This window comes from Cydia amplana, chromosome 11 (genome assembly GCF_948474715.1).
Source record: "Cydia amplana chromosome 11, ilCydAmpl1.1, whole genome shotgun sequence".
NCBI lineage: Eukaryota > Metazoa > Arthropoda > Insecta > Lepidoptera > Tortricidae > Cydia > Cydia amplana.
In genome coordinates, this window is record NC_086079.1 from 7192887 (window position 1) to 7213683 (window position 20797).

A 20797-nucleotide genomic window follows, 5' to 3' on the forward strand; every position below is an offset into this window, starting at 1 on the left:
TGAGCTCTGAGTGTATGGTCAGACGTAAAAAAATCACCCTATAAAACTGCTTTGTGGACATACCATATGCAGTTTTAAGAACTATAAGTAAGTACCTACTCGTTTATCTGTCTATTTATAGATGTGTAGGTACATTAAGTGTTTGTGCTCATTGCACTTGGCCGTGGCAGTATCAACCGTTCACCAATTAACATATCAACAGTAATACGTCTAATCAGGGTTAAATTACCTTCCACTTATTATCTTCAACCATTATCTCGTGCCACTTTACCGCAAGGCAGCCATGCCTTCAGGAGTCATATTTATTGTTTGCATTCCCTCAAGTAATTACGAACATGTGTTGAGATACGGGAAACCTAAGAACTTCCCGATCCAGACTCCGTCTTCGTTCAAGCCGTATCAGCTGGAGGTGGAGTTGAGGAATAAGAAGTCTAGAAGTATCCCTGTGCAGCTGACGCAGCAGTATTACAATGAGGCGTATAACGCGACTTTGGATAACATTAAAGAGGAAGATAAATTTTTCACGTTGGAGAGCGTAAGTGATTTTTAGTGTGCTTATTAAACCCTTCGATTTATGAAGCTGAGCTCCAGTAGCTTATCAGAAAAGTGAGTTTTAGGTGCATGCATAATACGCATGTGTGATATCAACTATATATATATTATACTATATATATAACTATATATACTATATATATACAACTTATAAAATAAATAAAAAATAAAAAATAAATAAAAACTGACAATGTAGTGGGCTAGGGTGACCGCTTCCTATCACACAAATTATTAATTAATATGTGACGTTCCACCGGAAGTAACCGCAATATTGGAGCGGTTTAATAATGGCGTAAGCGCCAACCGCCATAAGGTTAACCGCCACGGGTAGGTAACCTTTACCCGTGGAACGGCACATATTTTTATGCCATCATTTTCGTTACAAAAAGTGTTATAACAAAGGCAAAGCACTAAAAATTAGTGTTGGGCCAAGCTAACTCTGTATGGCATACGATAAAAGTGTCACAATTTTGACATCAATTACTTATGTCAAGAAAATATGTAATTACATTTAAGTATTATGACACAGCCTTACTTTGTTCTATTAATTCGGTGCAAAGTTAGCTTAGATGGACTCTAAAATTGCTACTTCCATTGTTATCCGGAGGACAGATATTGCAAGAGTTGCTAAACAAACTTGAAGTGAGCAAAGTAGTATGGGTCAGCGACAAACCTGGAAACTATTACGAGGTCATATTCCCACTGCCCACTGGAGATGAGTGCGAAACCATGCTGCACTGTCTGACCCAGCTGGGGATTGGGGTTCGATGGAAGTCTGTTGTAAGGTAAGACTAGTAGGTAAGACCATTTATTTTTCTTTGGTCTGTTTAACCTTTTCCACGCCGTGTAGGTAAAACACAAAAGCTGTCACTCAGACGCCACATCATTGAAGTATCAAAACTGAAATTGAACTTTATGTATATGCACGTAGGTCGATGTTGCTCTGTGGTCTGTGACCGATTAATGCCGATTAGTGACCGACGTTGAACCTACGGTGCGGATATACCTATCGGTCATTGGCGTCCAAAAGGTTAATAAGCTGGAAGTGGGCAAAGTCTCACGAAACGTACTAGATGTAACCAGCATATACATATATACAAAAAATGTGCTTGACACACAACTAAAATCAAATCAAAATTACAAGTTTATTCTTGGAATTCCTAACAAGTTGCTAGTTCTCTCTTACGTAGGTAATAAGTACTACATCTTTCGGTACATCTGATTTTTCGATGATATTCTAAAAATGTGATTGGTTTTCCAGCGTTTTACCATGCAGTGTTGTACACTCAGCCGTTGAACAGGAGGATTACGACGAAGACACAATAATGTGAGTTCTATTTTAGGTACCTACCTAGTACTCAATATTATGATTTGATGAGTAGACAATCACCTGGGATTAAATTAAATCGAGTCTACTTTGCGTTAGACACTGTAGTTATTTCAATTGTTTATGAAGTGCATTTAATACATCATTTGTAGAAGAAAATCGGAAGAAGCAAAGCGTTGGCGCAGTTTTGTGGAGTCAATTCGGTCAAAGCTAACTGTGAAGCAAGTGGTTGACGGCGTTCGAGGAGGCGGCGAACTATCCTTCGACTATCTCACTTTAATTCTCACTGCTGAGTAAGTTTAAGTGTACCTAGATTAGGTATAGGTACCATATAGAAAAAAAAGCGGTCAAGTGCGAGTCGGACTCGCCCATGAAGGGTTCCGTATTTAGGGGATTTTGACGTATTAAAAAAAACTACTTACTAGATTTCGTTCAAACCAATTTTCGGTGGAAGTTTGCATGGTAATGTACATCATATATTTTTTTAGTTTTATCATTCTCTTATTTTAGAAGTTACAGGGGGGGGGACACGCATATTACCACTTTGGAAGTGTCTCTCGCGCAAACTATTCAGTTTAGAAAAAAATGATATTAGAAACCTCAATATCATTTTTGAAGACCTATCCATAGATACCTACGTATGGGTTTGATGAAAAAAATTTTTTGAGTTTCATTTCTAAGTATGGGGAACCCCCAAAATTTATTGTTTTTTTTTCTATTTTTGTATGAGAATCTTAATGCGGTTCACAGAATACATCTACTTACCAAGTTTCAACAGTATAGTTCTTATAGTTTCGGAAAAAAGTGGCTGTGACATACGGACGGACAGACAGACGGACAGACGGACAGACAGACAGACAGACAGACATGACGAATCTATAAGGGTTCCGTTTTTTGCCATTTGGCTACGGAACCCTAAAAACGTCCTAACTTCAACTTATTAGGTACATAAAATGATAGTTATGAATTAATGTATAAGGCAAGTTTACAAAATACTAAGGCAAGTTTGCATAACATTCATTAGAAAATTCTACTTGCTAAATAAATGTTTTCACTCTTAAATTATTTAATAAGAATAATAAGTACCTACCTAGAGGCAATACGACTACATTTGCCTACAGAGAATTTCGTACACGAGGAGGTATATTTATCAACCGTTGACTACGAAGCGCCATGTATTTTATTTACTTTTGTTTTTTGCTCTCAGCTCCCTCGCTGCCCTCGGACTGGTAGAAAACAATGCTTCCAACATAGTAGCAGCCATGTTGGTATCACCCCTCATGGGCCCAGTGATGTCCATAACTTTCGGAACCATCATAGCCGACAGAAGTCTCGTGAGAAGCGGCTTCGAAAGTCTTGTTTTGGGAATGTTCTTCTCGCTGGTTTTTGGTTTTATTTTTGGACTTATTTTGGGAACTACAGAAATGCCTTGGGGTTTTGGTGATTGGCCCACTGAAGAGATGAAATCAAGGTAAGTAAGTTCTGTACCTTGCCTAGTTAAAAAGGCTAATAACTAAATAGGTAATTGTTACACTCATCAAAACGAAAGTTTTCCAGCAATTTAAATGGAATATCCGGCTCGAAGGACCACATGTTAATAGCACACTAAGGCTGTAGGGTCCGAGTCGAGTAAAGTAATATATTTTTATGAATAAAAGATCCAAAAGTAAATATGAAATGAAACGGCTAATAATTATTGTCTTAAGAAGAACATAGACAGTTGCTATAGAAACCAGTAAATTTGTAAATGTTGCTATATGAACTCCATTCTGCAACAGCATGCTACTAATAATTAGCGAGTATTGTATTTTTTGGTTTACTACTATCTACTATAATATTCCACCAGGTAAAACAGCCACTGTACAATCGGTGCGTGGTCCCCACCACGCTTAAAAGCCAAACCGGCCAAAACCAAAGGTCTCCAAGTCTCCACTTATACGTAGTTCTCTTATATTCCTACACAATTTAATAACTTATTTCAGAGGAAACGTACGTGCCCTTTGGATGGGCGTGCTCTGGGCCTTAACATCAGGCACAGGTGTAGCTTTGGCCTTACTACAGGGGAGCGCTGGGCCTTTGATCGGCATTGCGATTTCGGCATCACTGCTACCACCAGTCGTGAATTGTGTGAGTGAAACTCATACCTGTCTATAGACAGATCTTGCCTGTAACTGGCGTGGCTCACTCCGCGATTTCGTCGCGTCGCTACAAGCTACAAGTACATGCGGCCCAGACCAATTTTGGTGCCCAGTAGTAGTGCCGCGCACCGCCACGGAACGGACGCTTGCTCGCGGTTGCGCCACCTAGCGGTCATATCTGTCGTAATAGACGCGTTTTGTTCGAGAGTGAATCTTCTGTACCTAGTACTATTATATTTTATTCTGTGCCTGTATACCTAATAACTTCATTAATGGGATTAGGCCTCTAGGGCATCCTCGTTGAAATGTCGTGTCGTGTCGTGTAGGTACAGACAATATTTACTGTATAAGTAATATTAAGTAATTTCTTTTCAGGGATTATATTGGGCCTTGGCTTGCATCTGGCTGTTGTATCCAGGAGTTAAAATACCGCATATAAAAGGAGAAGCTTACACTGGTAATTCATCTTACGAACCCTTATACCACGATTATCTGCCTATAGAATTCGCTGTTAACGGTGAGTATCCTTTAGTTATCCAAGAAGCTTAAAAACAAACTGGAATCGCATGTAGAAAAGACCCAGTCCACAACCACATGCTCTGCTGTCTTTTTACGCAACGCGGTTCCCTTTTTTTAATGCCACGTTGTTGGCAAACAAACTTACAGCCTGCCTGAAGGAAAGCGGTCTACGCAGCCTATGGATATCTGTAAACACCTTGGGTCACATGCCCGATGTTGACCCTAAAGATATTAGCCAAAATAATCCCATATGAAAATAAGATTCCAACGAATTGAGTACCTCCTCCTGTTTTGAAGTTGGTAGTCCTTTTCTGTCGTGATATCTCCATTTTGTTTATAAGCTTCTTGACGAAATGTCTTGGTCTTAATTAGATAATGGCCTAATCTCGTTAATTTAATTTAATAAATCACTCAGGCATCGTGAGCTGCTGTCTTACAATAGTCAACGTAATCTGCATATTTATCACGGCCATAATATTCTTGAAGATTAAGGAGGTCGCCGCGCCGTACACTTCCACTCCGGATTTGAGGAGGTTTTGGGAACAAGACATTAGAGTGGCTAGGGAGGCAAACAGGGCTAATTTGCACGAAGCCGAACAGGATGAGCGAGCTGAGTAAGAACCGATTTGATTCAAGGATTATAACTTGGGAATTTGACCTACTTTACATAATTTATGCAGATTTTTTATCGATTGCGACAGATACGGGTTGGGTGTAAATAAGACCCAAGGGGTTATTCATATAAAATTGATATAAATTACGTCATTTTAAATTAAGGGGGGGGGGGGGGTCTGGACATCGGATGATGGTAGCATGACATAGGAAGAAACGGGGTCATTCGAAGCATGATTTTTGGATGATTTTAGGGGGGGGGGGGGGGTCAAAAATCGATGACGTAATTTATGAACAGCCCCCAAGTTAGTTTTTATCAAGAGTGAGATTCACTTTTTCATATGATAATACAGGGTGTAATCTAAAACGTGATACAAGATAATCAAACCTGAATCTTTTCATGATTTTGAACAACTTTTACTATGGGGTCAATTTTGGAATATTAAAAAAAAATTGAGCTGTTCCTTAGAAATGGTCAATGAGAGGTAGACAAAAATGTATGGCAAAGATTTTTTTTATTGTTAATTTACAAAGTTGACCCCATAGTAAAAGTTGTTCAAAATCATGAAAAGATTCAGGTTTGATTATCTTGTATCACGTTTTAGATTACACCCTGTATGTCATTGCTATGCTATTTTGACATTTTACTCCGTTCAGCCAATTAGGAAAAAATTTTATCTAGGCTCACTAACCTTGGTTTATAATTTATATCTTTTTCCGACAGATTCATTTTGGATGATCTTAACCAGGGATCTGATGAGGATATTAAAGACAAGTTGGAAGCTGCGGTACAAGAAGCCCTTGATGACGAGACTTACAGGAAAGTAAAGCGGATGAGCTACCAGAGCCACATAGCTGACGAGGTATGTTGTAATGCACTTAATTTTATAAGTACCTACTTCACAATGAAGTAGGTAAGTAGGTTGTCATAGTCATCATCTTTGTCGCGTTGTCCCGGCATTTTGCCACGACTCATGGGAGCCTGGCAACTAATCCCAAGAATTGGCATTGGCACTAGTTTTTACGAAAGCGACTGCCATCTGACCTTTCAACCCAGAGGGTAAACTAGGCCTTATTGGGATTAGGCCGGTTTCCTCACGATGTTTTCCTTCACCGAAAAGCGACTGGTAAATGTCAAATGATATTTCGTACAGTATAAGTTCTGAAAAATTCATAGGTACGAGCTGGGGTTTGAACCCGCGACCTCCGGATTGCAAGTCGCACGCTCTTACCGCTAGGCCACCAGTGCTTTAAGTACCTAGTCATAGAATAAATTACGTTAAATCCTTCCTGGTACTTTACTTTGAAAATTCTGAATTCACTTCGTCTGTACGAGTTATGTAACCGGGTTAAACGCTATGATAAGAGACAGAGATTCTACTATTAAAAACCTGAGATCTTACGGTGTATTCCCATTTATTCCGAGACGAGCATGGCAGCGGCCATGTGGGGCAGGGACAAATGGGAATACACCGATGGTCCTACCGACTGCGCCAAATATGTGTACATATTTGGCGCAGTCGGTAGGACCATCGGTGTATTCCCATTTGTCGAATTTCAGAATGAGGATTAAGTAATTATATTATTATCACTTCTTTTTTCATGTACTTAAGAATTACTCCACAATATTGTAGGACGCGTGACTCATATATATACTTACTATCTCCAGGTATTCCGTACAATCGGCATGCAGTCTCGGACACCAGTCTCCCTACGTTCCAGCCGCCGCTCCAGCATAGCATCACCCCGCGCCAGCGTCAAACATCCCACTAAAAAGGAAGACATCGCCGCACTCGACAAGCTCCTAACCTCCTTACTAGGAACAAGAGACAATAGAACACGATCGTTCCGGTCCCACCGAGGAACCCCGCGGTCTAGCCGCATGCCGGTGATTTGTGAAAACAACAGACGGTCGGAGTCCTGGCCGGAAAGGATATTTGAGAACTCTGTTGTCAGCAGCGTGTTGAATAATTTGAAAACCAGTCAACGGAATTCGTCGGCTGAAGAACCGTTCTTGACTCCTAATTGAACTTGTATTTTTCTTCATCTACGCAAGAACATCCGCTTTTCACACACGTACCTGCTTATTGACCGAAGCGTCAGCGAAGTCTCCGTTTTAACTTAGGCCAAATGACTTCGTATGTCCGGATGTCGTCCTCTACAAGTTGCAATTCTCAACCCATCCCCATGTAATTCTGTGATCATGATTAAATAGATTTTTTTTCTATCAAGATTTTGGAAGTTTTTCAAAATGTGGAAATTGGCGTAAAGGATTTAAACCCCAATAGCGTCTAAGACAAGACAGCACGTTTGCTGCGATATCGGGTCGATTTGACCCAATGCTTATTGGTAACTAATTATTACAACGAAAGTATTTAGACGACTTTACGCGTTCTTGACGTTGACATAATTAAATTAGGTAGTAAAAAAACGAAAACTTGTATAACAATATGTATAATTGACATATACCTACCTAATACATACAATAAACAACGCAAATAAAATTACTACTTACAAACATTGCATGTCATTTAAAACCCTTTTATGTCGAGAACTATTAAAGATGCCGTGAGTTGGGCCATTACACAATACACATAGTATGAGTCAATACACCACCACACCGACGGACGGAGCTTATGACATAAACTGACCTACTGATGTGCCTAAGGAAACTTTCCAAAGTTGCGAAATGTTTCGGAAATTTAACGTAGGAAAAATTCGGAAAATTTCTTACATTTTTGTATGAGAATTGAAACTTTCCAATTTTAAATTTAAATTTCCCATATTTCCTAGTGAAAGTTTCATGAAATTTCCGAGAATTTATAGAATTTTATGGAAACTTTCCGCAACTTGCACATTTGTAAACTGACCTAACTGTTCTCGGCGATGTTAGGCTCGAAATCTCACGACGCCTTTAAGCGTCCTTTGCGTTCAAAGAGTTAAATTATAAATAATAGATATGTATTTTGTCATATTTATTTGTTGATTATCACAGCATCGCTTTCAGTGCAGGTAACTTCGAATTACTCAAGTAGACTTCGTAACGACTGACACTTAAACTGACTAAATAATTGAGTATATAAATTGTACTAGAAATTGATGATAATCATCAAGATGAATCCGGTTTTTTACTATTACTGTCTAGAAACATTTTTTTTTCCTTTACTATGTTTAACTTGTGAGGTGTATATGTCATATCCTAATGATATCGTATTGTCGTACAATACTCTGTATCTAGTGGGGAGGAAATAGAAATTAATGATCTGCGCGGGCGGCCATATAACCCACTCGGCTTGATAAAGAGTAACAAATTTACTTTTAACTTCCTCTTGAAAATTTTCTAAAGGATTCTCTTCAAACAACGCCAAACTTCCAAAGAAAGTTACTATCATTATAGGCGAAAATATGAATTGATCAAGTATCAGTTTCTTAACAACCATATCAAAAGTCTTTCCTACGATAAATTTGTCTAAAACTTTGTACCAATGGTGACACAAAACACCCACAGCAACTCCTGAACATGCCATGTGTAAAGTCCGTTTCGCGTCATAGCATTCTAATTCCTTACAGTATAGTTCATAGCTCTGTTCTGCAATATCACCTAATGCTGATAGACTTAAGGATATTGTAACATTTGTGTATAATAAATATTTATCACTGAACGCCACTTTCACTACTCTTCTGAACTTGGTGACGGGACTATAGCCGTGGAAATTTGTCATCAGCCTTCTGAAGCCCATGGTCACTGACTGCATTCTGGGTAATCTGGAAAAAAACATACACTCATTCTTTTCTTGAGTTGAGAGCATAAACAGAAAAGAGAGGATGATAAAAACAATTTTAAGTTTTGGTGATAGCAGCATATGTATTATCGTCACACTTTTTATGCATGACATGGAATGATATGCACTCTGCTGTACCAGAAAGTTGCTTTTGCGTAAGGTTCTGTATTGTCATATCATGATAAGCGCAACCATAATATGACTAAAATTAACTGCAGTAATATGTACAAAAGTTTAATTAACATGGGTATGCCAACGATGGATGAATTGAAGTGGATGAAAATGGACTAATTAGGTACTACCAAAGTGAAATAAAATCTTAAATAATATACTTAACAAATACTTTTTCTGCATTTCTGAGAAAGACCCATCGCAAAATTCACTCCATCTTTGGTTTTGTGCCACTTTTTTAAACTATTTTCTAACTAACCACAACTACGTAAATAAGGACTGGGGCTGAAAATCATTCATTTATTAAATATTCACTGCATAAAAAATATTCAACATGAGTTAAAGTTTATTCCTTATCTCTTTCTTTCTTCAAAGATTTGTCATGCTTAACTTTAGATGTGTAGATATCATAACCAAGGGAAATTGTGTTATCATACAGTACTCTGTACTTGGTTGGTAAAAAATAAAAATTAATTATTTGTGCTGGAGGCCACACCACCCATTCAGCTTTGTAGAGAATCCAGAACTTATCCCTGACTTCATCAGTGAAATTCTCCCAAGGATTCTTCTCAAAAATAGCAACCGTGGCAAAGAATGATAAGATTATAATTGGTGAACAAACAAATTGGTCTAGCATCAATTTCTTAATCACCATACCCAGAGATCTTCCGATAATAATTCTATCAAGTATGTTATACCAGTGATGGCAGATTACACCGGCGGTGGCCCCTGAGAAGCCCATCTGTGCGGTGCGGTGCAAATCGTACCCAGGAATCTTTCTACTGTACACTTCATAACTTTGTTCAAGCATGTCACCCATAGTTGAGATTCCTACTGATATTAAGACATTGGTGTAAAACAGGTTCTTGCGAGTGAATGCTGCTCTTTTAGCTTGCTTGACGGATTTATAAGCATGTGAAAAGGCCCTTCGAATCGCCATTCATCAGAGCGGTGGCGATCGAGTGCCTAGAAAAAATAAGGAAAAAATATTAATAGGTGTCACTGTTTTACAACAATATCTTAATATTTGCAAAGTGCATGCTATGATAATAATTATATTCATTCGTGAAAGTTAAATAATGCACAAAAGTGAAATATTTAAAAAAACACTTACGATTTTGAAGGAATCTCCAGTTTCCTGTGCCAGTTGCTGGGGTGAAAATAATGTGCACGTGTAACGATGAAACATAAGTCCTTGGCGTAGTTGCAATATTTACTGTTACATAACAGTAATACTGCGTAGAAATAATAATTAAAACATATTTAGGAAATTCTTAACCTCAATGGTCACGAGTCTGTCAAAAGTGCCAAAGTGAAAGCTGTCACTGTCATATTCAAAAAGTTGTCTAGTTAGAGCTGTTCCAAAACGAGTAAAATTAATTGAACATAGAGCATGTCGTTGCGCAATTTGACTTGATTGTACCGTACAAATCATTCCACCATTTTTACGAGGGGAAACGTGCACACAGTCGCACTTCTTATCTCACCGACCTTCTCACCAACTTTTCACTCACTCACTAAATCGCATGTGATTATCGGCGACGTTTGTACTATAGTTTGTCAAAGGACTGTCTTATTTCAAACATAGACAGAGATAATCATACTATCTTTGTCTTACACTAGTACTAGCACCCAAAAGAAAAGGATGAGTATAGTTTTTTTGTTCCTATTTACTGACAATTTGGTTTGACCAACTATAGTTTGTAGAAGCCTTAGTGCCTCAACATACGAGCGCTTTTTCAACGGGCGTTAAAAAAGCGCTTGAATCTGTCTGCACGCTAAATTCAAATTAATGACTATAACTCAAAGTCGAAATCCAACACCGCTTGTTAAAAAGCGCCAACGCCATCGTTTGAATACATAGTCTATTTTTTTATTCGGTAGACTAAAATGACATTTCATAGTATGAAATGACGTTTTATGTTCATACTATGAACTGTCATTTCAGTCTACCGACTAAAAAAAATAGACTTTTAGACTTTTACACATGTATCCGTTCGTGTCATTCAAACGCTTTTTTAACGCGCGTTGGAAAAACGCTCGTGCTTATGAGGCTTTAAACTAGGCTGGCAACTCACACGACGAACTGTCAAATATCTACATACACACTGAGTGATATCGTAATTCGGTGCGTCCTAATTCAGCTTGCTGTTTTTCTTTCTAATTTATGAATAAAGTGATATACGTGGAGCCATGGCGGGTGAGTAATTTGTTCTGGTGTATGTTGTACTCAATTAAACATTTCCTATTTGTCTTAACATTGAGTACTTTCACATAGACAGCCGCTTACCATATCCTGTAAAAACTGAGGCTATGCGCTTTAATCGATGCATTTTTTCTTGCAGACAAACTGACTCTTGATAGACAGGCTATGAAAGATAGGTCTACATCTCATCTTCGCATATACGTTGGAGGAATACCCGAAAATGCAACAGTTGACGATATGTACGACCACTTCATCCAGTATGGGCAGATTAACGGCATTGTCGTGAATCGGAACTTTGGTTTCGTTCAGTTCGAGACAGAGGCCAGCGCAAAGCAAGCTATCGCTGGTGCTGATGGGAGCATCTTTATGGGGAAGAATATTAATGTTAGGACTGCTCAAACCAATCCGGATAAAGCAAGGTAAGGTGTAATTGACGGAGATCTTTTGACGTAAGTGACTTTTCGGTATTGTATTCAGTATTTTGTTACGCCGTATTTTGTAAGATGTCCTTAACTTGTGTAGTTGTCCTTGCCTGCCTATAGCAAAGCAAAAGAAACGTATTATTTATGTGATGACATTGGCTGAAGCCATGTTACAGCTATGCAATTTTATTTTTTATTAGAGAAGAAAACCTGCACAATGCGCACCTGAGAAACCAAAATGTAGGTATAGTTCCGCCAGCCGAATATTCAGCAGATGGTCAGGCCGAACGTCTGGTATCCGGCCAAACAACTATCCGTGTGTGCATGTCTATTTCTTATACATACTAATGAAGCTATGTAATAACTCTAAAAGGGCACAATAGGCTGTGTATACTACTGTAAATTCTAAAAGTACATGTATTCTATCTTCACTCGTCTTCCAGGCCTACTGAAGTAGTTATAGTGGAACCTGAGATTCCCCCAGCCGTGGCCCTCAATGATAACCTAGCAACGGACAATGATGGGGGAGAGGAGCCCTACGACAGCTACGGCAACTACATAGGTGACCAGAGCCATGGTCAAGGCAAGTTCAAATATTATTATTTTTTTTACAAAAAGAGCATATTTGTAACAGCTACTCGAGTGTTTAATTACCTTCCAGCTGATATTAAGGCACTTGAAGGTAACCGATTCAGGGTAAGGTTGAAAAACTGGCTACTAGATAAACCATTTTATAGTCGGAAAGAATATTTTGAAAATTAATTGGTACCTATGTAAATCATTGCATGTTATTTTAGTCTAGTTCATAAGTTAATTAAGTATTGCATACCCGAAATGGGTAACTGTTGAAACAAATTGTACCATGATTACATGACAAATGTACACAGTACTGCAATAAATCATTCTTATTCTTATTCAATTATACACTTGCATTACAATCTGAAAAGAGGTTATGTGGTACACACTCGTCGAGAGACCCCGATATAGGCCAAGAACGAGTGTATACATACTGTTCCTTTCTGGTCTCACACTTCCTCGTCTTGTCTCGCGCTTCCCCGATTGGATCGGACCAGTGCCGAGACTCTCAGCGAGAGGCTCTCGACGAGTGTGTACAGCTGGCATTATACCTAGCTACAATCTTGTTGCTATAGTGGATGACCATGAGTTATTTGACATCAAATAAATATAATAAATCATATTCCAGGCAACTATAGAGACAGAGAGGACGACTATGAAGAAAATAACTACAGCAACCAGAGTTGGGGAGAGAGCCGCGGCGGGCGCGGGCGGGGCGGGCCCGGGGCGCGGGGGCGCGGGCGGGGGCGGGGGCGCGGGCACGGCGCCCCGGCCGGGGCGCCCTACAGGGACCGGGAGGAGGAGAGGCCGAGAAGGGGTTAGTTATTAATCGTGTTTAATCTGGCTATGTTCGGCACCTGTGTGATTGCCAGTGCACCCTGGTTCACTCGAAACGATGAAGTACACAACTATCTCAATATGCCCAGCATAAAGGAAGAGATCAAAAGATTCACTAAAAATTACATTGAGCGCCTGGAAAGGCATCCTAATCCACTGGCATCAAAATTACTGGACAAGACAGAAACAGTAAAAAGACTTAAAAGGAAGCACATTGTGCCATAAGAAAGCAGTGGTTAAGAGAGACGATGGTCTCCAAAACCCAAATTGTTTAATAACTATATACAGCAAAACTGATTATAGTCGTTACCGACTGATGGCAGTTCAAACCAGAACAAAAAAAAAAATGTTCGGCACCTATAACCCTCTCTGAATTTTTCCTAATTAAAATCATTCGGACCATTGAAGCTCCGGAAGGCTTCAAATCACTTGACTTTTTTTGTTACAAATTGCTTGATAAATAGGATAACAATATATTTGTAATTTTTTATTATTCTAGCCAGTTATTTTGTAAGAAGAGGTAAGTCGAAGAAAATAAAAAAAGAATGAATTATTTTGAGATATAGCTGGTCAAGCAAATCTTGTCAGTAAAAAAAGGCGCGAAATTCAGATTTTCTATGGAATTATATCCTTTCGCGCCTACGTCATTCAAATTTGCCGCCTTTTCTACTGACAAGATTTGCTTGACCAATTATATGTTAGACTATGGCATCATGCAATAACAATGTTATTGAACCATTTAACTACAATGACATATAATATATCCCATATGTTTTCACAGAAGCGTTTATATACCTACAGATTTTTTTTTATTTTTTATTTATTTATTCAAGAAACAAACAGTCTTTTATAGTTATATATAACACTGGAAATTTTCTTAAAACTAGACTTACAGTTTCCTTAATGAAAATATTTTAACATCATGTTAATTCAAATTGTTTTCTACAGAGTAAAACAGAGCTATTCGTGCATACAACAAAAAAAAATAATAAAACTAAAATATAAGAGTACCTATTACAGTATTAAAATTTGTACAATTTTATCAATAAATATAGGTACCTTATTTTATCTAATATCTTATAACAACCATAACAATTGTTTTAAAACTGAATTACAAAAAAAAAAAAGAGAGGTTTTGTTACTCGTAAGTAGATTTGGTGATTTGGTTTTGGAATGCTCTTGCATGTCGACTAAATTGTTTAGACAAATATTTTTAAATAAGTATGAAACCATTTGTTCAAATAAGCTCCTCGTCTCGAACAGCGCCTGTAGACTCGGTCGATCTGTAGACGTAGTAATAATTATAGTCTATTCCTTTTAGGACTTATTAGTCATCTAGGATCTTAAAATAATTTAAAAATAAAACACACCAGTAAGTCATTGGGGCAATATGGTAACATTTGTATCCATTCTGTTAAACAAAAACTTAACTCATCAACGTTTTTTTTATGGAACACACTGAAATAAAAAAAAGTATGTTAACACATTAACTGTTAGCGACTCGCTAGGGGAGTTCACTGTTCGTAGGCGCTTTTCGCTACATACGGTTTTTCCCGCGTTATCAGCTACGCTCGTAGCGCGTAGCTCGCGCTGGCACTGAATGTGTTAAGCCTCGTCTCCATATTGCGCGGCAAACCATCGAACATTGGCTCGCGCGGCAGCGAGCGAGCCAATGTTCGATGGTTTGCCGCGCGATATGGAGACGGGGCTTTAAATGAAGTATATGCCGTCGGCGATGGCGGGATAACTTGGACTCCTTTTTGAGAGTGTGGCCAGATGTAGTTCAAAGCCGGGATGAATGGAAGAAGAGGGGGGAGGCCTTTGCCCAGCAGTGGTACACAACAGGCTCACAATCTAATACCTTTAAACGAGCAATTCTTGTTTATTTATTTATTTATATATATATATATTTCGGGAATCTAGGAAACGGCTCTAACGATTTGATGTATGGGTGTTTTCGGGGGCGATAAATCGATCTATCTAGGTCTTATCTCTGGGAAAACGCGCATTTTTGAGTTTTTACATGTTTTCCGAGCAAAGCTCGGTCTCCCTAATAATAATAATGCGTATGTAATTGTAAGGTGGCGAGTGGGCCGAGCAGCGCGGGTTCTCGCGCGAGCGGTACGCGCCGCCGCCCGAGTACCCGCGGCCCGTGCCCGTAACCGAGCGCAACGACTGCGAGATCATCGTCGTCTCTAAAGCGCTCACGTAAGTCAAACTAATAACACTAGGAGTACATGCATACTAGAACAAATTAAATTATTTTCAGAAAATATTTTAATTTGTTGTTATTTCAATTAGAAACACTACTATAGATGGTCAACCAGATCTTGTCAGTAGAAAAAGGCGGCAAATTTGAAAAATGTAGGTGCGATATTGTCCCATAGAAAATTTGAATTTCGCGCCTTTTTCTACTGACAAGATTTGGTTGACCATCTATATATAAATTATAAACTGAATTAAATGTCATATACTAAGAAAAAGTGACCCAAGCCTCTAGTGCCCCAGGCTGGAATCGAACCAGCGTCCTCTGCTATCGCGGCAGGTGCCTGTTGCCACTCGGCCACCGGGCCACAGCAGCATAGGTCGAATTTTTCCAAGTATATGCACTTCATACTGAAGGATTATGGCGCCCCCTGGCCCACTATTCCAGCCTGGGGCACTAGAGGCTTGGGTCACTTTTTCTTAGCATATATTATGACATTTATTTCAGTTTATAAGAGTACATGGCTCAAGCAGCTTTTCTACGAAGATATGAATGATTGGCGCGACAGTATTTCGCCGCGAGATAGTCTACCCGTCCTTCTTTAATTAATACCTACAGATAGAAAAAGACGGGTAGTCTCGAGATACTGCCGCTCCAATCATGTGCTAGACCAAATGGACGGTTGGTAAGTAGTCAATTGTATTTACAAACATTAAAAAATCCTGACATTTCATATCATGACTCACCACTTACCAATCTCATCGTTTGATTATTCGCCCATTTCTGTATTTAAGACGTTGGTTTTCCATTTATCTGCGGGACAGACCTTTGCTTATTAATTAGTTAAATCAGCCACTTCTTATGAAACGTCATAATAATTCCACACCTGAATTTAATGAATTTGTTAATTTTGGTAAAGTATTTTTACAGTACGTTGCCATAGTATAATTAAACAAGTAAAAACCTTAACTCTTCCTTTCTTGCCAAAAACGTCAACTGACGCGGACGGCTACAGCCCAATATCAACTTTCGTGCATCCCGACAAGGTTCCCAATGACGCGCCGCATACGACAGGCGGGGCGTTGAAAGGGCTAAACCATATGAAACAACCTTCACTACATAGTATGTAACAAAGTCGCTTCCCGCTGTCTGTCTGTCCCTATGTATGCTTAGATCTTTAAAACTACGCAACTGATTTGATGCGGTGTTTTTAAATAGATAGAGCGATTCAAGAGGAAGGTTTATGTATAATTTGTTAACCCGTGCGAAGCCGGGGCGGGTCGCTAGTATTCAATAAAATGTTGTATTACAGTGAATACGCGGAATACATCGAAGGTCGCCTGAAGCGTCTTGGCATCGTCGTAGACCTATTGTTCCCTATGGAGGACGTGCCCATAGGCAAGGTGCTTGGCAACATAGCGTCGCGCGGCTGCCTGTACGCGATCCTCGTGATGCCGCAGAACCAGGAGAACCGCTCGCTCACGCTCACCATACTGCACGGGTTGCCACAGGGTATGTGACGTTCTGTTATTAATGAGACCTGATCCCAATGGAGGAACTGCCCATCGGCAAGGTGCTCGGCAACATAGCGTCGCGCGGCTGCCTGTACGCGATCCTCGTGATGCCGCAGAACCAGGAGAACCGCTCGCTCACGCTCACCATACTGCACGGGTTGCCACAGGGTATGTGACGTTCTGTTATTAATGAGACCTGATCCCAATGGAGGAACTGCCCATCGGCAAGGTGCTCGGCAACATAGCGTCGCGCGGCTGCCTGTACGCGATCCTCGTGATGCCGCAGAACCAGGAGAACCGCTCGCTCACGCTCACCATACTGCACGGGTTGCCACAGGGTATGTGACATTCTGTTATTAATGAGACCTGATCCCAATGGAGGAGTGCCCATCGGCAAGGTGCTCGGCAACATAGCGTCGCGCGGCTGCCTGTACGCGATCCTCGTGATGCCGCAGAACCAGGAGAACCGCTCGCTCACGCTCACCATACTGCACGGGTTGCCACAGGGTATGTGACGTTCTGTTATTAATGAGACCAGATCCCAATGGAGGAACTGCCCATCGGCAAGGTGCTTGACAACATAGCGTCGCGTGGCTGCCTGTACGCGATCCTCGTGATGCCGCAGAACCAGGAGAACCGCTCGCTCACGCTCACCATACTGCACGGGTTGCCACAGGGTATGTGACATTCTGTTATTAATGAGACCTGATCCCAATGGAGGAACTGCCCATCGGCAAGGTGCTCGGCAACATAGCGTCGCGCGGCTGCCTGTACGCGATCCTCGTGATGCCGCAGAACCAGGAGAACCGGTCGCTCACGCTCACCATACTGCACGGGTTGCCACAGGGTATGTGAAATTCTGTTATTAATGAGACCTGATCCCAATGGAGGAGTGCCCATCGGCAAGGTGCTCGGCAACATAGCGTCGCGCGGCTGCCTGTACGCGATCCTCGTGATGCCGCAGAACCAGGAGAATCGGTCGCTCACGCTCACCATACTGCACGGGTTGCCACAGGGTATGTGACATTCTGTTATTAATGAGACCTGATCCCAATGGAGGAAGTGCCCATCGGCTAGTATGAAATTCACTTTAGCATAGACAAATAAGTAAGCATAGTGTGCTTACTTGGTGATGCTTATGCTTGGATCCACATGCATCAGTCTTCTTACCAAAAACGGATGTATGGAGTGAGCACTCTACGCTTACTTATTTCTCTATAACTTTGCGTAAAATACTCAAACTTACCTTTTCTTACAGAACACCGCAACATGCCGCTAGAGGACTCCCTGCAACTGCTATCGCGCAACTTCCAGGAGGTGCAGCGTGGGGGGCCGAGCGGACGCGAGGCCGTTTACGCGCTGCTAGGGCAGCTGGCCGACGGACGGAGTTTAACAGTCATGCAGTATGAGAAGGTCATCGAGTACTTACAGGTTGGGAATAGTGTTCAAATTACTTTTTCACCTCAGCAGCTCGAACAAGAGTACTTTGCTACTTAAAAACAGTGAGCAAAATCGCATTTTGCTCACTGAGTGAGACAAAATGAGCAAAAAGCGATTTTGCTCACTCAGTGAGCAAAATGCGATTTTGCTCACTGGTTTTAAGTAGCAAAGTACCCTTGTTTGAGCTGCTGAGGTGAAAACTTAATTGTTGTTATATCTTAAGAAAACATGAGTGAATAGGTAAGTGATGAAGAAGGAATACATTTTTCGGGTTCTCTAATATGTTCTCACTGCTGAGGTGAAGTTTTGTGAACTACACGAGATCAAAGTTATTTACATCTCGTGCGCTTTTGAGTCCCTTACTACGCTCAAGATTCTAAATTAGATTCACTCGCTACGCTCGTGAATCTATTATAGAATCTTTCGCTTGCACGGGACTCAAAATAAGCACTCGAAGAAATATCAAACTTTGATCTCTTGTTGTACAAATAACTATTGTCACAGAATAAATAATAGTACTAGGTACCTACAGAAGATAGTCTCTAACAAAACGCGTCTATTACGACAGATATGACCGCTAGGTGGCGCAAGCGCGAACAGGCGTCAATTCCGTACAGGTGCGCGGCAACTACTATGGCTAGACACCAAAATTGGTGTGGGCCGCATGTACTTGTAGCTTGTAGGTACTTGTAGCGACGCGACGAAATCGCGGAGTGAGCCACGCCTGCTTTTGATACGGTACCTTCAATAATTAGGAGAGGGATGGTGTCTCCGGATGTTTAAACTTTTAGAGTTTGTTAAGGTTTACATCAACAAAGTTTGGCAAAGGTTCCAAACGTCAAACTTCCTATAGTTCCTATGAAATTATGAACTCTATTGTGGCGCTTCAACGCTTTATTGCTACAGGTGATTTAGAATTTTAGATTGCTAAAGTGACATAATGTCTGGTAGATGCAGTCAAAAGTTGCTACGATTAAAACTCACTTTTGACTTCTGAAGAATGCTTGACGAGATACTTTTCTCGAAATAAACGCAAACGTTGAACGTTGTTCTAAACATGGCACATCTTTATACTTAAAAAAAGTAACAGTAAAAAAGAGACCAATGTATATCCTTAAATACTTTTTTGTTACTACACTCAATAGGATGAGACATGTTGAATTTTATAACAAAATCTAGTAAAATAGATAGCAAACGAGCAATTTATCACAATAATGTGGATATTAAAATAAAATATTGAAAAATTACAAAATTACAGGACCTGAAAGTTTCAAAATTTAAGTTTTTTTTAACTTCCAAAAACGATAAAAGTAAGGGTACCATTCGATTCCTTACAATTCATCCAAAAAAATATTGTATAGCAACTATATACATAAACGCAATATTTCACCGACAAAAACGCAATTTTCTTGTTTTGTCCATACTACAAGATGGGCGATGACGTCACGGCCTCTGGCCGTTTTGTATAGAGCGTTTCGCGAGTGAAGTGCGACTGTCGGACTTTGACTACAATTTCTGACTTTTGTGTTACTTTAATGCAATGGGTCCCATATAGACATTTGATCCTAAAATCAAACTCGATCGATTGATACCATAAAAAAAATTAGTCATGTAGCCTATTCACCATATAATTTAACTTTATCAACAGGAACGCAAAGAGCAACAGGTCAAGATCGAGCTAGGCGAGCCCCTCGTGTCGGCGTCCAACAACAAGACGGAGACCGACCTGCAGCAGCGCATCCTCAGCATCCTCAACGACAAGGTGACGCCTGCCCCCGCCGCCCCCGCCCCCGCCCCCGCATCCCCTCAGAACAAGCTGTTCAACGACCCTACGGTTAGGAAAGCGCTAGATTCTATCTTGCAGAAGTTTACGTAGATTTAGTGACTACTTATGCACACTTGCACCATCCCACTAACCCGGGGTTAAGCGGTTAAACTGCTAACTCAGCATCCTCAACGACAAGGTGACGCCTGCCCCCGCCGCCCCGGCCCCAGCCCCCGCATCCCCTCAGAACCAACGACCCTACGGTTAGGAAAGCGCTAGATTCTATCTTGCAGAAGTTTACGTAGATTTAGTTACTACTTAGGTCATCTTCATCTTCCTCACGTTGTCCCGGCATTTTGCCACGGCTCATGGGAGCCTGGGGTCCGCTTGGCAACTAATCCCAGTAATTGGCGCGGGCACTAGTTTTCACGAAAGCGACTGCCATCTGACCTTCCAACCCAGAGGGTAAACTAGGCCCGTATTGGGATTAGTCCGGTTTCCTCACGATGTTTTCCTTCACCGAAAAGCGACTGGTAAATATCAAATGATATTTCGTACATAAGTTCCGAAAAACTCATTGGTACGAGCCGGGGTTCGAACCCGCGACCTCCGGATTGCAAGTCGCACGCTCTTGCCGCTAGGCCACCAGAATAAATTTAAAAGTGGAAAAATTACTGTCTTGGGTGAGACTTGAACTCACGGCAAAATAAATAAAAAATATCGAATATCG

The 20797-nt window shown here is 40.5% G+C and overlaps 4 protein-coding genes across 7 annotated transcripts; 2 read left to right on the forward strand and 2 right to left on the reverse strand.

Moving 5' to 3' along the window:
* Nucleotides 1-119: 119 nt before the first annotated feature.
* LOC134652404 (uncharacterized) lies at nt 120-7221 on the forward strand. Its single transcript, XM_063507583.1, has 10 exons — nt 120-535; nt 1165-1337; nt 1814-1879; nt 2032-2172; nt 3087-3350; nt 3862-4006; nt 4393-4534; nt 4952-5150; nt 5873-6011; nt 6818-7221. Exons 1-10 carry the CDS (start codon nt 284-286, stop codon nt 7175-7177), a joined length of 1881 nt encoding a protein of 626 aa, XP_063363653.1. The 5' UTR covers nt 120-283; the 3' UTR covers nt 7178-7221.
* An 829-nt stretch (nt 7222-8050) lies between these two features.
* LOC134652405 (mpv17-like protein 2) lies at nt 8051-10344 on the reverse strand. 4 transcript variants are annotated; one of them, XM_063507585.1, is made up of 2 exons: nt 10216-10344; nt 8051-8913 (listed from the first exon to the last, which is right to left on the reverse strand). In XM_063507585.1, exon 2 carries the CDS (start codon nt 8901-8903, stop codon nt 8283-8285), a length of 621 nt encoding a protein of 206 aa, XP_063363655.1. In that variant the 5' UTR covers nt 8904-8913; nt 10216-10344; the 3' UTR covers nt 8051-8282. The 4 variants fall into 4 exon arrangements, with proteins under 4 accessions (XP_063363655.1, XP_063363656.1, XP_063363654.1 ...); XM_063507586.1 differs by lacking the exon at nt 10216-10344 and adding an exon at nt 9800-9941; XM_063507584.1 differs by lacking the exon at nt 10216-10344 and adding an exon at nt 9268-9401.
* LOC134652407 (mpv17-like protein 2) lies at nt 9408-10354 on the reverse strand. The gene is made up of 2 exons (XM_063507588.1): nt 10216-10354; nt 9408-10067 (listed from the first exon to the last, which is right to left on the reverse strand). Exon 2 carries the CDS (start codon nt 10039-10041, stop codon nt 9448-9450), a length of 594 nt encoding a protein of 197 aa, XP_063363658.1. The 5' UTR covers nt 10042-10067; nt 10216-10354; the 3' UTR covers nt 9408-9447.
* Nucleotides 10355-11210: 856 nt separating this feature from the next.
* Nucleotides 11211-20183, forward strand: LOC134652408 (nuclear receptor coactivator 5). The gene is made up of 8 exons (XM_063507590.1): nt 11211-11301; nt 11447-11726; nt 12173-12306; nt 12952-13122; nt 15224-15350; nt 16661-16860; nt 18121-18293; nt 19951-20183. Exons 1-8 carry the CDS (start codon nt 11295-11297, stop codon nt 20176-20178), a joined length of 1320 nt encoding a protein of 439 aa, XP_063363660.1. The 5' UTR covers nt 11211-11294; the 3' UTR covers nt 20179-20183.
* Nucleotides 20184-20797: the final 614 nt, after the last annotated feature.

Excerpts from the sequence above, each read along its gene's own strand:
- LOC134652404 (XM_063507583.1), top strand. The coding sequence starts at position 284 with ATGCCTTCAGGAGTCATATTTATTGTTTGCATTCCCTCAAGTAATTAC. Across the intron at positions 2,173-3,086 it reads ACTTTAATTCTCACTGCTGA|CTCCCTCGCTGCCCTCGGAC; the intron begins GTAAGTTTAAGT and ends TTTTGCTCTCAG. Across the intron at positions 4,007-4,392 it reads TACCACCAGTCGTGAATTGT|GGATTATATTGGGCCTTGGC; the intron begins GTGAGTGAAACT and ends ATTTCTTTTCAG.
- LOC134652407 (XM_063507588.1), bottom strand. The coding sequence starts at position 10,041 with ATGGCGATTCGAAGGGCCTTTTCACATGCTTATAAATCCGTCAAGCAA.
- LOC134652408 (XM_063507590.1), top strand. Across the intron at positions 15,351-16,660 it reads GTCGTCTCTAAAGCGCTCAC|TGAATACGCGGAATACATCG; the intron begins GTAAGTCAAACT and ends GTTGTATTACAG. Across the intron at positions 18,294-19,950 it reads AGGTCATCGAGTACTTACAG|GAACGCAAAGAGCAACAGGT; the intron begins GTTGGGAATAGT and ends CTTTATCAACAG.